The 17,541-nt window shown below is 38.4% G+C and overlaps 1 protein-coding gene across 4 annotated transcripts in view; it reads left to right on the forward strand.

Annotated features, from left to right (window-relative positions):
* TRIM24 (tripartite motif containing 24) overlaps positions 1–17,541 on the forward strand; it is a 127,053-nt gene that overhangs the window by 75,506 nt on the left and 34,006 nt on the right. For all 4 annotated transcript variants that reach the window (XM_032761879.2, XM_032761877.2, XM_032761878.2 and 1 more), the window contains exons 7-8: positions 4,768–4,914; positions 17,303–17,420. In XM_032761879.2, the coding sequence (XP_032617770.1) occupies positions 4,768–4,914; positions 17,303–17,420 (265 nt within the window). The remainder of the gene's footprint in view (positions 1–4,767; positions 4,915–17,302; positions 17,421–17,541) is intronic.

Here is a 17,541-nt window from a genome sequence, read left to right on the forward strand (position 1 = left end):
TGGTAGGCTATTAATTATTGCCTCAATTTCAGAGCCTGTTATTTGTCTATTCAGGGATTCAACTTCTTCCTGGTTTAGTCTTGGGAGGGTGTATGTGTCCAGGAATTTATCCATTTCTTCTAGATTTTTTTAGTTTATTTGCGTAGAGGTGTTTATAGTATTCTCTGATGGTAGTTTGTATTTCTGTGGGATTGGTGGTGATATCCCCTTTATCGTTTTTTATTGCGTCTGTTTGAGTCTTCTCTCTTTTCTTCATTAGTCTTGCTAACGGTCTATCTATTTTGTTGATCTTTTCAAAAAAACCAGCTCCTGGATTCATGAATTTTTTTGAAGGGTTTTTTGTGTCTCTGTCTCCTTCAGTTCTCTGATCTTAGTTATTTCATGCCTTCTGCTAGCTTTTGAATGTGTTTGCTCTTGCTTCTCTAGTTCTTTAGTTGTGATGTTAGGGTGTCAATTTTAGATCTTTCCTGCTTTCTCTTGTGGGCATTTAGTGCTGTAAATTTCCTTCTACACACTGCTTTAAATGTGTTCCAGAGATTCTGGTACATTGTGTCTTTGTTCTTATTGTTTTCAAAGAACATCTTTATTTCTGCCTTCATTTCGTTATGTACCCAGTAGTCATTCAGGAGCAGGTTGTTCAGTTTCCATGTAGTTGAGCGGTTTTGAGTGAGTTTCTTAATCCTGAGTTCTAGTTTGATTGCACTGTAGTCTGACAGTTTGTTATAATTTCTGTTCTTTTACATTTGCTGAGGAGAGCTTTACTTCCAACTATGTGGTCAATTTTGGAATAAGTGTGATGTGACGCTGAGAAGAACGTATATTCTGTTGATTGGGGGTGGAGAGTTCTGTAGATATCTATTAGGTCTGCTTGGTGAAGAGGTGAGTTCAATTCCTGGATATCTTTGTTAACTTTCTGTCTCGTTGATCTGTCTAATGTTGACAGTGGGGTGTTAAAGTCTCCCATTATTATTGTGTGGGAGTCTAAGTCTCTTTGTATGTCTCTAAGGACTTGCTTTATGAATCTGGGTGCTCCTGTATTGGGTGCATATATATTTAGGTTAGTTAGCTCTTCTTGTTGAATTGATCCCTTTACGATTATGTAATGGCCTTCTTTGTCTCTTTTGATCTTTGCTGGTTTAAAGTCTGTTTTATTGGAGACTAGGATTGCCACCCCTGCCTTTTTTTGTTTTCCATTTGCTTGGTAGATCTTCCGCCCCTTTATTTTGAGCTTATGTGTGTCTCTGCACATGAGATGGGTCTCCTGAATACAGGACACTGATGGGTCTTGTCTCTTGATCCAATTTGCCAGTCTGTGTGTTTTAATTGGAGCATTTAGCCCATTTACATTTAAGGTTAATAGTGTTATGTGTGAATTTGATCCTGTCATTATGATGTTAGCTGGTTATTTTGCCTGTTAGTTGATGCAGTTTCTTCCTAGCATCGATGGTCTTTACAATTTGGCATGTTTTTGCAGTGGCTGGTCTCAGTTGTTCCTTTCCATGTTTATTGCTTCCTTCAGGAGGAGCTCTGGTATGGCAGGCCTGGTGGTGACAAAATCTCTCAGCATTTGCTTGTCTGTAAAGGATTTTATTTTTCCTTCACTTATGAAGCTTAGTTTGGCTAGATATGAAATTCTGGGTTGAAAATTCTTTTCTTTAAGACTGTCGAATATTGGCCCCTACTCTCTTCTGTCTTGTAGAGTTTCTGCCGAGAGATCCACTGTTAGTCTGATGGGCTTCCCTTTGTGGGTAACCCGATCTTTCTCTCTGGCTGTCCTTAACATTTTTTCCTTCATTTCAACCTTGGTGAATCTGACAATTATGTGTCTTGGAGTTGCTCTTCTCGAGGAGTATCTTTGTGGCGTTCTCTGTATTTCCTGAATTTGAATGTTGGCCTGCCTTGCTAGGTTGGGGAGGTTCTCTTGGATAATATCCTGCAGAGCATTTTCCAACTTGGTTCCATTCTCCCCGTCACTTTCAGGTACACCAGTCAGACGTAGATTTGGTCTTTTCAGATAGTCCCATATTTCTTGGAGGCTTTGTTCGTTTCTTTTTACTCTTTTTTTCTCTGAACTTCTCTTCTCACTTCATTTCATTTATTTGATCTTCAATCACTGATACCCTTTCTTCCAGTTGATCGAATCGGCTACTGAAGCTTGTGCATTCGTCGCGTAGTTCTCGTGCCATGGTTTTCAGCTCCATCAGGTCATTTTAGGACTTCTCTACACTGGTTATTCTAGTTAGCCATTCATCTAATCTTTTTTCAAGGTTTTTAGCTTCTTTGCAATGAGTTCGAACTTCCTCATTTAGCTCGGAGAAGTTTGATCATCTGAAGCCTTCTTCTCTCAACTCGTCAAAGTCATTCTCCATCCAGCTTTGTTCCACTGCTGGCTAGGAGCTGCGTTCCTTTGGAGGGGGAGAGGCGCTCTGATTTGTAGAATTTTCAGCTTTTCTGCTCTGTTTTTTTCCCCATCTTTGTGGTTTTATCTACCTTTGGTCTTTGATGATGGTGATGTACAGATGGGGTTTTGGTGTGGATGTCCTTTCTGTTTGTTAGTTTTCCTTCTATCGGTCAGGACCCTCAGCTGCAGGTCTGTTGGAGTTTGCTGGAGGTCCACTCCAGACCCTGTTTGCCTGGGTATCAGCATCGGAGGCTGCAGAACAGCGAATATTGCTCAACAGCAAATGTTGCTGCCTGATTGTTCCTCTGGAAGCTTTGTCCCAGAGGGGTACCTGGCTGTGTGAGGTGTCAGTCTGCCCCTACTCAGGAGTGCCTCCCAGTTAGGCTGCCTGGGGGTCAGGGACCCACTTGAGGAGGCAGTCTGTCCATTCTCAGATCTCAAATTCTGTGCTAGGAGAACCACTACTCTCTTCAAAGTGGTCAGACAGGGACATTTAAGTCTGCAGAGGTTTCTGCTGCCTTTTGTTCGGCTATGCCCTGCCCCCAGAGGCGGCGTCTACAGAGGCAGGCAGGCCTCCTTGAGCTGCAGTGGGCTCCACCCAGTTCGAGCTTCCTGGCTGCTTTGTTTACCTACTCAAGCCTCAGCAGTGGTGGGCGCCGCTCCCCCAGCCTTGCTGCCGCCTTGCAGTTCCATCTCAGACTGCTGTGCTAGCAATGAGAGAGGCTCCGTGGGCGTGGGACCCCCCGAGACAGGCGTGGGTTATAATCTCCTGGTGTGTCGTTTGCTAAGATCATTGGAAAAGCACAGTATTAGGATGGGAGTGACTCGATTTTCCAGGTGCCGTCTGTCATAGCTTCCCTTGGCTAGGAAAGGGAATTCCCTGACACCTTGTGCTTCCTCGGTGAGGCGATACCTCACCCTGCTTCGGCTCACGCTTGGTGCGCTGCACCCATGGTCCTGCATTCACTGTCCGACAAGTCCCAGCAAGATGAACCTAGTACCTCAGTTGGAAATGCAGAAATCACCCATCTTCTGCGTCGCTCATGCTGGGAGCTGTAGACTGGAGCTGTTCCTATTCGGCCATCTTGGAACCACTCCCCACTCTGGCCCCTCCTTTTTTTTTTTCTTTGTAAAGACGTGGTCTCGCTATGTTGCCCAGGCTGGTTGGAGTCCTTTTTTAAAGGCAAATAAACATAACCCCTTTTATCTGTTAAGACTCATAAGAAATTGGCTGAAATAGATATTAGAAGACCAAAAAACCAAGGCTTCTGATTCTTAATTCTCAGCCTTCTCCAAAGTAAACAATTTCTATTCCTACTAGAATGTTTCCAAAGAAACTCTTAATAAATTTTTACAGAGGTCAAAAATAGTCTAATAGGAAAATTACTGTCTCTCTGAACTTAAATTAGATACGGCAGAGCCATTGGCTGTTACCAGTCCCTCAAACACACAACTACCAGTTCCCCTTAATTCAGTGTAGCTCAAGTGTATTTTCCAAATCTGGAACTGACTAGGGCCAGGATCTGGGTTCGCTTTTTATTGAGAATGTAAGTCCATGTTGTAGTATAGCAATTTTACTTGTAAACATTTCCGATTTGTCTGAAACAGCAGAAAGTCCTGTATTCCTCCTTTTTCCTTGCTAAGTCTAGGATGAGGTTTTTGGATAGGAACCTTTAAAATAACCCAAGTTCAGTGTGCTCTACTTTTGATTATACGTCTTCTCTAAGGAAAGCACATACGTACTTCCCTTAAAGAAATCTGTATTCTTTTATGTAGCTTTTCTTAGAGTGCATTGGCACACTCATTCAGTGCATCTGTTGGCTCTGATGTTAATTCTCAACAGAAATAATATGATGCCTTTTAAAAAATTACCACATACAAAGGGCAAGTGTCATCTACAACACAGCATGACTCTGTTTTACACAAACTACTTGCAATTCCAACTGTTAAGTAGAATCCCTAAAAGGTGAAATCATATGATTGAGTAAATTACGTGATCGAGTTACTTTATAGGTTTGCTGGACAGTACATCTGTTTTATTTGTGAATGTTGAATTTCATAGGCATTTACTGTTCCATAGCTAATCTTTCCTTTTTCATGTATTGTAAGATGCATGAACAGAGTTAAATCCCAGAATATGTAAAACCTGATCCAGGGTCTTGGGGGGTGAGGGGCTACATTTGGGATGCAGTTTTTTGCTATAGTGAAAGTGATCCTTTATACTAATAGGGAAAACAGAATATTTTTAGTTTCAGTAAATTGAGTACTTAGAGATTGTAGTTATTCTAATTTGTTTACCTGGAAATGACCATTAAAGTCTGTGTTACATGCTGATACTAATTTTGAAATTATTTTCTTGTTTTCAGAGCCTTGCAAAGGACCATCGCATGAAACTTATGCAGCAACAACAGGAAGTGGCTGGACTCTCTAAACAATTGGAGCATGTCATGCATTTTTCTAAATGGGCAGTTTCCAGTGGCAGCAGTACAGCATTACTTTATAGCAAACGACTGGTAAGATAAAGTATGCTATTTAATATACTGTAAAAAGGCACAGTAAAACAGTGGAGCCATTGTAATGCTTAAAATTTATTCTCCTTGTGCATCAGTGCTTTTTACCTATTTCTAATATTTATCGAAATATTTTGGCTTAAATATTTTTACCTGGCATAATTTGGGTGTAATTTCAGTTTTAATTTATCATTAATTCCTTTTTTTGTTCTTTCCAAGTATTCACTGTCTTCATAGCAATTGAAGTTAATACCAAAAATAAGGATGATAGTGAACATTTTCTGATTACCTATGGTGTGCCAGGTACTAATTCTAAGAATTTCCATGTAATAGTTAAACTTTTACCTCATTCTTATGAGATATACCTATTCACCCCCCTTGTACACATGATGAAACTAAGGCATGTGATTATGTAACATGTCTAACATCACACAATATGAGGTATAGCCAGGGTTTATAATATGATCTCAGACATGACCTGAGCCTGTGCTCTTCTTGTTGGTGCTACACGGCAATCTGTAGTGCCGGATATTTTTGCCACAGAAAAATAGCTCTGTGATTTGGTGAACAATTTGACATTGGTCTAGAACCTTGCTACTTAACATATGACTACCACATCACTTGAGGATTCTGGTCAGATTTGGGGTGGGGCTTGTGAATTTCTAACAAGCCTTTAGGTGACTCTGATGCTGCTTGGTCTGTGGTCTGTGCTTTGAGTAACAAAGATATAGAAGACATTTAGCTACATTCTTAAAAATTCCTGCTTTACATTAATCTTATTAAAGATTCAACAGAGATTTATACTCCGAAGTATACTATAAACCATAGGTTCAGTTGCAGACTATTGCAATAAAGCAAATATCATAATAAGCCAAGCCATACAATTTTTTAAAGTTTTCCAGTGCATATAAAAGTTTTGCTTATAAATACTGTAGTGTAACTGTGCAGTAGTATTATGTTTTTTAAAAAAACAGTGTATATACCTTAATTAAATAATCCTTTTTTTTTTTTTTTTTTTTTTTTGAGACAGAGTCTTGCTCTGTCGCCCAGGCTGGAGTGCAGTGGTACGATCTCAGCTCACTGCAAGCTCCGCCTCCCCAGTTCACACCATTCTCCTGCCTCAGCCTCCCGAGTAGCTGGAACTACAGGTGCCCGCCACCAGGCCTGGCTAATTTTTTGTATTTTTAGTAGAGATGGGGTTTCATCATGTTAGCCAGGATGGTCTCAATCTCCTGACCTTGTGATCCACCCACTTCAGCCTCCCAAAGTTCTGGGATTACAGGTGTGAACCACTGCACCTGGCTTTAAGAATACTTTATTGCTAAAAATGTTAATCATCTGAGCCTTCAAGAGTCATAATCTTTTTGCTGGTGGAAATGTTGATGGCCACTGGGGTTGTAGTTGCTGAAGGTTGGGATAGCTATGGCAATATTTTAAAATAAGATGACAATGAAGTTTGCATCGATTGACTCTTTTTTAGTGAAAGATTTCTCCATAGCATGCAATGATAATTTGATAGTATTTTACCTTCAATAGAACTTCTTTCAGAATTGGTGTCAGTCTTCTCAAAGCCAGTAGCTGCGGTATCACCTAAGTTTATGGAATATTCTAAATTCTTTGTTGTCATCTCAACAATGATCACAGCATCTTCACCAGGAGTAATTTCTATCTCAAGAAACCACTTTTCTGTGCTCATCCATAAGAAGCAACTGTTCATCCATTCAAGTTTGATCATAGGATTGCAGCAATTCACTCACATCTTCAGGCTCTACTTATTATTCCAGTTCTCTTGCTGTTTCTATCACATCTGTAGTTCCTTCTTCACTGAAGTCTTGAACTCCTCCAGGTCATCCCTAAAGGTTGGAGTCAACTTATTTCTAACTCCTGTTAATGTTGATATTTTTATCTCCTCCCATGAATCACTAAGGTTCTTAATGGCATCTAGAATAATGAATCCTTTCTAGAAGGTTTTTAATTTACTTTGCCCAGATCCATCAGAGGAATCAATGTGTATGGTGGCTATTATACTAGCCTTATGTAATGTATTTTTTTTTTTTTTTTTTTTTTTTTTTATTGAGATGGAGTCTCACTCTGTCGCCTAGGCTGGAGTGCAGTGGCGTGATCTCAGCTCACTGCAACCTCTAGCTCCCAGGCTCAAGCAATTCTCCTGCCTCAGCCTCCCAACAGCTGGGACTATAGGCATGCACCACCATGTCCAGCTAATTTTTCTATTTTTTATAAGAGACGAGGTTTCCCTATATTTTCCAGGCTGGTCTCAAAACTCCTGACCTCAAGTGATCCACCCGCCTCGGCATCCCAAAGTGCTGAGATTACAGCATGAACCACTGCACCCAGCCACATAATGTATTTCTTAAATAATACTTGAGGCCATGCACCTATAATACCAACACTGAGAGGCTGAGGCAGGAGGCTCACTTGAGGCTTGGAGTTCGAGACCACCCTGCGCCACAGGGTGAGACCCTGTCGCTACCAAAAGGAAAAAAAAAAGACATGAGAATCAGAATTACTTCTTGATTCATGGGCTGCAGAATGGATGTTGTGTTAGCGGACATGAAAGCAACCTTAATCTCATATACTTCCATGAGAGCTCTTGGGTGACCAGTTGTATTTGTCAATGAGCAGTAATATTTTAAAATCCTTTATTTTCTGAGCAGTGGGTCTCAAAAGTGGGCTTAAAACGATAACTGTAAGTAGATGTGCTGTAATCCCGGCTTTGTTTTCACTTATAGAACACAAAAGCAGCATAGATTTAGGATAATTCTTAAGGGCCCTAGGATATTTGGAATGGTCAATGAGCATTGGCTTCAACTTCAAGTCATCAGCTACATTAGTCCCTAACAAGAGTCAGTCTGTCCTTTGAGGATTTGAAGCCATGCATTGTCTTCTCTCTGAAATTTCTAGATGGCATCATCTTCCAATAGAAGTCTGTGTCACCTACGTTGAAATGTGTTGTTTAGCCTAGCCACCTTCGTCAATGATCTTAGCTATATCTTTTGATTAATTTGCTGCAGCTTCTACATTAGCACTTGGTGCTTCACCTTGTACTTTTATATTGTGTATACTGCAGAATGGATGGTTTCTTTCCATAAATCTCATGGACCAACCTCTGCCACCTTAAAACTTTCTTTTGCAGCTTCCTCACCTCTCACAGCCTTCATTAAATTAAAGAGAGTTTTAGGACCTTTCTCTGAATTAGATCTTGGGTTAACGGAATGTTATAGCTGGTTTGATCTTCTATCAAGACCACGAAACTTTCTTCCTATCAGCAATAAGTCTGCTTGGCATTCTCTTCATTCATGTGTTACTGGAGTAACACTTCGATTTCCTTCAAGAACTTTTCCGTTACATTCACAACTTGGCTAACTGGTGTGAGAGGCCTAGCTTTCAGCCTGTCTCAGCTTTGGACCTGCCTTCCTCAGTAAGCTTACTCATTTCTAACTATTGATTAGTGAGAGTCATGCAACTCTTCCTTTCACTTGAACACTTAGAGACTATTGTAGGGTTATTAAATTGTTGTGTCTGAGACTAGGGAGGCCTGAGGACAGGAAGAAAGAATGGCTAAATTGGTGGCACAAACAGAATGTACTATTTATGTTTGCTCTTACAATTTATGTTTGCTCTTACATGGGTGTGGTTTGTGGTGTCCCAAAACAGTCACAATATTAACATCAAAGACCACAGATCACTATAACAGATTATTGTTAAGAATTACCAAAATGTGACAGAGACATGTGAGCATGTGCTGTTGGAAAAATGGTGTCACAAACCTTAAATTTGTAAAATGTACAGTACTTACGAAGCGCAGTAAAGCAAAGCTCAGCAAAATGAGGTATGCTTGTATTACTACCTCCAAATCAAGTTTTCTGTCACCTATTCCAAAAAATGGAAGTCCAGAAATTTTCTATACAATTTTAAAATAAGGAAATGTGATTCTGGATAAACTTTATAAAATAACTTCAAATAATTGAGTGACATCAGACAGAGTTCTGTAACTTTTCTTAATCATGAATTGTATTTAATTCTTAGGATTTGTTTTCCTTTCATAATTATCAGTGCTATAGTCTCCATCCTGAGTCTTATTTTTTCATTAGTTTTAATGGAAAACATCTATATACTATATACTTTCTGTATTCTGTTACTTAACATTTTTCTGAAAGTCAAATAGAAAAGGGATAGAGGGAATAGAGAATTGTGTTTTTCAACTTAATCCATCATGAGTATGTATGTGTAAGACACATTATTCATGCAATCAGATAAGCATTCCGTCAGTCTCCTTATCAATTTAAAAATGTGTTTTTCATTCTGTTCTGATTTTGTTTGATTGTATTATGGAGAAAATAAAAATAGGAGATGGGATAAATTAATTTACACAATGAACTGTTGAAATAGGAATGAAAGAGATAGTCATCTATATGATACATGGAAGAAAATAGGAGCAGTGAATCATGTAGTACCAGTATTACCATATTCTTGGCTAACTAAATTTTAAAATCCTGTTGAACCCAAGTGAGCATTTATGCATTTCTAGTAGCAGCTGTAGATAATGATTTGCCTGTAATGCATGCAGAGCTGAGGTTCATGATTATTTTTAAACATTTAGAAGATTTTCTAACTTCAGAAAATGTGAAAATCATTATATTGTATAACTCTGTTCTCCAGAGTTCTGCTTTATAAATATAGCCATGTTTACTCAGGTTATCCTTTAAATGATGGATTTTATATGCTTAAAAAACGGAAACGAAATGCCTAGCAGCCCTGAAACCTCAAGCCTGGCTTGCTATTTTAAAAATTTATTTATATTTTATTATATCTTTAAAGTGTACAACATGATATTCTGACGTATATGCATATTGAAATTATTCTTTCAGTCAAACAGATTAATATCCATTATCCTAGTTACCTTGTATCTATGTATATGGTAAGAACACCTAAAATCTCTAACATTTTTGATATACATTACAGTGTTATTATGGAGGTTTTTTTGGTTTATTCTTTTGGTTTTCTGGGTTTTTTTTGTTGTTTGAGACACGGTCTCCCCTATCGCCTAGGCTAGAGTGCAGTGACATGATGATAGCTCCCTGCAGCCTCAAACTTGTAGGCTCAAGCGAGCCTTTTGCCTCAGTCCCCCAAGTAGCTGGGACTACAGGTGCATGCCACCATAGCCCAGATTTTTTTTTTTTTTGTAGAGACAAGGTCTTGCTTTGTCACCCCAGCTGGTCTTGAACTGCAGGTGTGAGCCACCACATCTGGCTGGCATTACAGTGTTATTAACTGTAGTTCTTACTGTGTACATTAAATCTCAATGCTTATTCATTCTACCTACCTGGAAATTTGTACCCTTTGACTTCTCTACAATTCCTACCCACCTTAGCCCCTAGTAACCACCATTCTAGTTTGTCAACTTTCTAAAAATATTCCACGTATGAGTGAGATTATACAGTATTTTCATTTCTGGATCTGGCTTATTTCACTTACCATAGTGTCCTCAAGGTTCATCCTTGTTATCACAAATAGCAGGATTTCTTTCCTTTTTTAAGGTTGAATAATAGTCTATTGTATATATCTACCACAATATTTATCCATGCTTCATTGGATACAGGTTGTTTTTCTGTCTTGGCCATTGTGAGTAATGCTGCAATGACATGGGAGTGCAGATACCTCTACAAGGTCCTATTTCACTTCCTGTTGTAATATACCCAGCAGAGGGATTGCTGGACCTACAGTAGTTCTATTTTTAATTATTTGAAGAACCTCCATATTGTTATCCATAGTGGTTGCACCAATCTGCATTCCCACCTAAAGTGTACAAAGGGTTCCCTTTTTTCCACACCCTGGCCAACACTTGTCTTTCTTGTCTTTTTGATATTAGCTGGATCCTAACAGGTATGAGGTGATAGCTCATTGTGGTTTTGATTTGAATTTTCCTGTCGATCAGTGATGTGGAACATCTTCTCATACGCCTATCGGACATTTTTATGTCTTATTTGGAAAAATATAAATTCAGACTCTTTGCCCGTTCCTTAATCATGTTATTTGGGTTTTTGCTATTGAGTTGTGTGAGTTTCTTATACAGGTTGAGCATCCCAACTGAAATCTGAAATTCTCCAAAATTCAAAACTTTTTGAGCACCATCATGACACCACAAGTGGGAAATTACACACATAAGAATTGAACACAACTTGGATTCATGCACAAAACTATTAGAAATATTGTATAAAATTGCTTTCATGCTATGTGTATTGAGTATATGAAACATAAATGAATTTCATGTTTAGACTTAGACCCTATCCCCAAGATATCTAATTATCAATATACATAATACATAAAATCTGCGTGTGTGTGTGTGTATCTATATATTCACATAAAAACTATCAAGAATCTTATTGTCTCGCCTTCTTTTCCTGGCATGGAGGCATCAGCATGGTGACTGAGGTCACTGCATATTGGAGAGGGTTGGGGAACCACAACAGGCATGAAGCTGGCAGCCACGGATGAGAAGTGGTGAGGGAGGAATACAGAAGTGGTAAGAATAATTAGCCAGTGTCATTTGGATTTTGGTTACACTGAGTAAATAAGTAAATGGATTGAATAAGTAAGTAAATATATTGAAGGTAATAGCAGCCAAGTTTCCAGAGAAGGTATTTAGAAAGAAGTTAGGCTAGGAAGGGCCCAAAGATGTGTTGGATTGGAATTAAGAGTACAAGTATGAACTTAGAGTTTTATTTTTATTCTTGGACTCAGATCTAGAAATAGTTATAGATGTGTATGTCCATCTGTATGTGTGTATGTATTTGTTGTTGGTGTGCTGCATCCCAGTAGCAGTGAGGCCACTTCCTTCCAGATCTTGGTTTCAAAATACCAAAGAAAGGGGGGGAAAGTAAAAGGTGTGCCCAGAACATGTGTTAAACCAGAAAACTACCAAAGTGCTCGGAGAATAATGGGGACATGTCAAAGGGAACAGGATTCAGTGTAAAAGGGCTCCCACTGGGAAAACCAAGAACAAATTTGAGGATCAAAATAAGTCACTATAATAATAAATTATAACACACTTAAATAAGAATACATGAGTTCATAATAACATAAATCAGTACACAGTAGATTATTTGGGGGAGAAGTTGATAACAAAACTAAAAGTTACAGTTATAGAAAGAACAATGGGTATACAGAAGCACATTTGATCACTATCATAGAGGTAATTTGGGAGGACTAATTAGTGCCTGCAAATATGCTGGGTAGAGGATTGATGGGGAACAGAGTATTAGTAAAATCTCAGAATACCTCTTCAACTTTAAGAAATTGAGTAGCAGAATTATAGATCAATATTAATACCACCAGTGGTACGACAAGTTGACATCCTACGTTTCCTGGCACATCATCATTTGTGTGGTATTCTTGCCAAGAATACTGTAACTAAGTCTGATCAGGAGGAAATATCACCCAGGTTAAAGGTCATCCTACGAAATGTAAGGCATAAAATCTTCAAAACACATCAGGGACATGAACGAAAGGGAGAAAGACTGAGCAACTGAAAAATGAGGCAGCTAAGCAACTTGTATCCTTGATAGTATCATGGAAAAGACTGCTGAAACTGTTGGCATTTGGATGAAGCGTTTAAACTGGATGGCTGTGTTGTAACAGTTGGTTTATGAATTTGGAATGTGGGATTTGGTTATGTTAGAAGATCTTTGTTTTAGGATATCCATAGTGCAGTATTTAGGGAAGACAGGACCTCATTCCTGTAGCTTGCTCTCAAAAGTTTTGGAAAGAGACTAATAACGTGTAGGAGCAGTTGGGTGGGCACTGGAGCAAATGTGGTCATAACACTCAGGGAATTCGGGTGAAAGGAATGTAGGGTTCTTTTACTTTTCTGGCAGTGTTTCTGTGATTTCAAAATTATTTAAAAATAAATGATTAAATGGCTATTGTCAAAAAGATAAAGGTAACAAGTGTTGGAGAGGATGTGGAGAAAGGGGAACGCTTGCATCCCGTTGGTGATAATGTAAGTTAGTACAACCATAGAAAACAGTATGGAAGTTCCTTGAAAAATTACATATAGAAGTATCATGATCCAGCAATCTCACTTTTGGGTATATATTCAAAGGGAATGAAATCAAGATCTTGAATAGATGTATGTACTCCTGGGTTCATTGCAACATTATTCACAATAACCAAAAAATGGAATCAGCCTAAGTGTTCAACAGATAAATGGATAAAGAAAATGTGGTACATATACCCAATGGAATACTATTAAGCTTTATAAAAGAAGGAAATCCTGTCATTTGCAACAACATAGATGAACCTGGAGGACATTATATTTACTTCATGATCTCACTTATATGTGGAAAAAAGTTAAAGTCAGAGAGAGTAGAATGGTGGTTACCAAGGGCTGGAAGGGATTCAGGGTATTGGAAGGGATGTTGATCAAAGGCTGCAAAATTTCAGTTAGATAGGAGGAATAAGTTCACCAGAGCTATTACACGACATGAGAACTAGAGTTAATAACACTGTGTTTGTATTCTTGAAAATTGCTAAGAGAGTAGATTTTAAGTGTTCTCATCACAAAAAAATAAGTATATGAGGTAATATATAGATTAATTCAATTTAACCATTTCACAATGTATTTTTCAAAACATGCTGTACACAGAAATATATTCAATTTTTATTGGTCAATTAAAATAAATAATGCTTTTAAAAAACATTAAATTTTAGATTAATTATTAAATTTTAGGTAAAACATAGTTCTTAGAATACTTATGGTTAGCATTATGAGTATGATTTATGGTGGGAATCAAAAAATTAAAGGGGAAATTTGGGGGAAAGGTATATTGTATTGACTGCTGCCTGGTAAACACTTTGCTACATATTCTACCTAGTCCCAAAATAAGTTATTTATTTATTTATGTTTTTAGAGACAGAGCTTCCCTCTGTCACCCAGGCTGGAGTGCCTCCCAGGTTCCAGTGATTCTCCTGCCTCAGCCTCCCAAGTATCTGTGATTACAGGTGCATGCCACCACACCTGGCTAATTTTTTTGTATTTTTAGTAGAGACGGGGGTTTCACGATGTTGGCCAGGCTAGTCTTGAACTCCTGACCTCGTGATCTGCCCGCCTTGGCCTCCCAAAGTGTTGGGATTACAGGTGTGAGCCACTGTGCCTGGCCTATACGTATGTTTTAAAAGTATAGCCAACGGGATTTGCCAACAGGTTGAATATAGGCTGTAAGAAAAGAAAGGAGCCAAGGACTTCAAGTTGTAGGGAAAAACAGTATTACCAATAATTGAGATGGAGAGGGTTATAGGAAGAGTACACCTGAGGATAAAAAGTACAATCATGTGTTGCTTGATTACAGGGATGCATTCTGAGAAATGGTAATTTCGGCATTGTGTGACATCATAGGATATACTTAACACAAACCTAGGTGGTTTACCCTTTTGCTCTGATCTGTACAGCATATCACTGTACTGAATACTGTAGGCAGTTGTAACATAATGGTAAATGTTTGTATATTTAAACATAGAAAAAGTACAGTCAAAATACAATACAAAGGATTTAAAAAATGGTACACCATGGAGGTTACAGTAAGCCGAGCTGAGATCGCACCACTCCACTCCAGCCTGGGTGACAGAGTGACAGTCAAAAAAAAAAACAGTATACCTGTATAGGTATAGGGCAGTTACCATGAATGGAGTTTGCAGGACTGGAAGTTGCTTTGGGTGAGCAAGTGAGTAGAATGATGAATGATTGTGGAGGTGTAGGACATTACTGTACACTACTGGGTACTTCATAAGCACCATACTTTTAGACTACATTAAATTTATTTGAAAATATTTTTTCTTCAATAATAAATTTTAGCTTACTTAAGGAAAGCTTACTGTAACTTTTTAACTTTATAAACTTTTTAATTTTTTAAATGTTTTGACTTTTGTAATAACCAGTTAGCTTAAAACACAAACACGTTGTACAAATTCTTCCTTATCTTTAATTCCTAAGCTTATGTATTTATTTGCTTATTTTAAAACCTTTTGTTAAAAACCAAGACACAAACACACATGTTAGCCTAGGCCTACCCAAAGTTCATATCATCAATATCACTGTCTTACACCTCCACATTTTGTCTCACTGGAAAGTCTTCAGTTCTCATCTCCTATTATAATAATGCTTTTTCTGAGACTCTCTTGAAGGACTTGGCTGAGGCGGTCACTTTTTTTAGTAAGTAGTAGGAGTACACTCTAAAATAATGAGAAAAAGTGTAATATAGTAAATATATAAACCAGTAACATAGTCGTTTATTATCATTGCATCTGGCAGCACTGTAGGTTTGTTTACACCAGCATCACCATAAACACTTGAGTAATGCCTGGTGCTGTGATGTTGCAACAGCTCCAGCATCATCAGGCAATGGGAATTATTCAGCTTCATTAATTTTATGAGACCACTGTTGTACATGTGGTCCATTGTTGACTGAAACATTGCTGTGTGGTACATGACTACATATGAATGTAGAGGAAGGGAGAAGTCAAAAAACTGAGCCCTGGGCATTCCAGCACATAGTGGTGTGGGAGAGAGGAAATCACCTACAATGGAGACTGAGATTGTGCACTGCCAAGAAGCAGAGGAATCCCTGCCCTTACTGGGGAGTTCAAAAACAGCTTGGCATTGGAACCTAAATCTATTCTCAGTGGCTCCAAAAGAGTAGCAGCTAGTGAAACAAGGGAAAACCATGGGATTATAGCGTGCTGGAAAACAAATGAAAAAAAGCATTTCCATGAAGGCAGACTGACCACCTGTGTGAAAAGCTACTACAAGCCTGAACATAATGGTTTCAGGAAAGAATGGGCAGGGAAGAATAGGAGACGGTAAACCTAGAGGAGTCTTTTGAAGAGTTTTGCTGCAAAAGAAATGGGATAGTTGATGGTGGGAGAAAAGGAGTAAAGAGTTTTTGTTTTTAGCTGGAAAAACTTAAAGCATATTTATATGTTGATGGGTGTGATCCAGTAAAATGGGAAAATTGGTGTTACAGAAGAGGGATGAAAATTACTGGGCAGGCAAGATGGGGTGTGCTTTACTGCACAAGTGGAAGGCTGGCTTTAACTAGAAACATGGACATTTCATCATCCATTGTAACAGGAGGGGATATTGACTGAAAAGTGGTGGAAGTTTGTGGAAGATCTTTGATTGTTGCTGATTTTCAGTGAAATGCTAAGCAAGTACATTAGCTAAGATTAAGAATGGGGGAGGAAATACTGATGATTCAAAAAGAGAAAAGAAAGTAGGAAATAGTTATTTAGGAAAGTAGGGAAGTGAGTGGACTAGAGAAATGTCATATGATAGCCAGTCAGCCTTAATGGCCCACCTGAAGTAAGTGGTCACGTGTTTGAAGTGAGATCAGTTCAATTATATTCAGGCAGAATGTGGGATTTAACCAGGGTAGGTTGTTTTATCTAGTGGAAACGTTGAGGAGAGTGAAGTGAGCATACATAATTGAGTGAGTGAGAGAAAGAGGAGTTGACGATATATGTGTGTGTGTGTGTGTGTGTATGTGTGTGTGTGTGTGTAAGGAAATTATGATGATTTACCCTGGAATTGAAGCTGGATAATGAGGAGGAATTCAGGGATAGAGGGCAAGGGTAAAGTGAGATGAAAGGATGGAAAAAGCCAAGTCTTATAGGACCTGGTGGGTTTGTAGGATTATTGGTATTTGGGGACTAGAGGAAGTGAATCATTTGGTTGGATATTGAAATCATCAAAAATTGCCACAGGACTAATGTTGGAGATGGTAATAGTGAACCAAGAACTAAAATCTTCAAGGACTGAGGGAGAATGAGTAGATGCTCATTGATGACTGCAGCATGGAGGAAAGTGGATGGTGTGGTGTGATGATATGAGATTCAAAGCTGGTTGTATTTAGGGCGATGGCGGGAACAGAACTGTAACGAGGAACAAGGAGAACCACCTCACTCACAGGCCCAGTTCCATTTCCTAAACAGAGACAAATTTGTATTCCCTGTAACTCATTAGCCCCTAGTCTTCTGAATCCTTTTCTAAGAGAGTAAGTAAAATAAATGAAAGCATTAAGATACATTAATAATTTTTATTTTACAAATATTTGAGTTAGTGATTCTGCAAAGTTTTATTAATAATTCAAAAAACTGACTTTAACCTGTCACTTCAAAATAGGTTCAATAGTACTGAGTTATGCCTCAAAACTTTTTTAACTTGTTTTGGAAAGAAAATTGTGTTGTATGTCCAACAAACCTATATATGATTGTTTATTGTGTATTGATGTACATACCAGAGACTGTTTTTGTATATTTACTGGACACTTAATAAATTATTTGCCTAATGTTTAGTTGTCTCTCCTTTTTCTTCTAGATTACATACCGGTTACGGCACCTCCTTCGTGCAAGGTGTGATGCGTCCCCAGTGACCAACAACACCATCCAATTTCACTGTGATCCTAGTTTCTGGGCTCAAAATATTATCAACTTAGGTAGGCCATTACCATTACATACATTTCTCAGTGGCATTTGTAAAACTCAATGATTATGACATGTTACTGAAAATATGTTCATTTAGCCTGGGCATGGTGGCTCACATCTGTAATCCTAGCA

Source organism: Hylobates moloch, unplaced genomic scaffold (assembly GCF_009828535.3).
Source record: "Hylobates moloch isolate HMO894 unplaced genomic scaffold, HMol_V3 SCAFFOLD_1, whole genome shotgun sequence".
NCBI classification, from domain to species: domain Eukaryota; kingdom Metazoa; phylum Chordata; class Mammalia; order Primates; family Hylobatidae; genus Hylobates; species Hylobates moloch.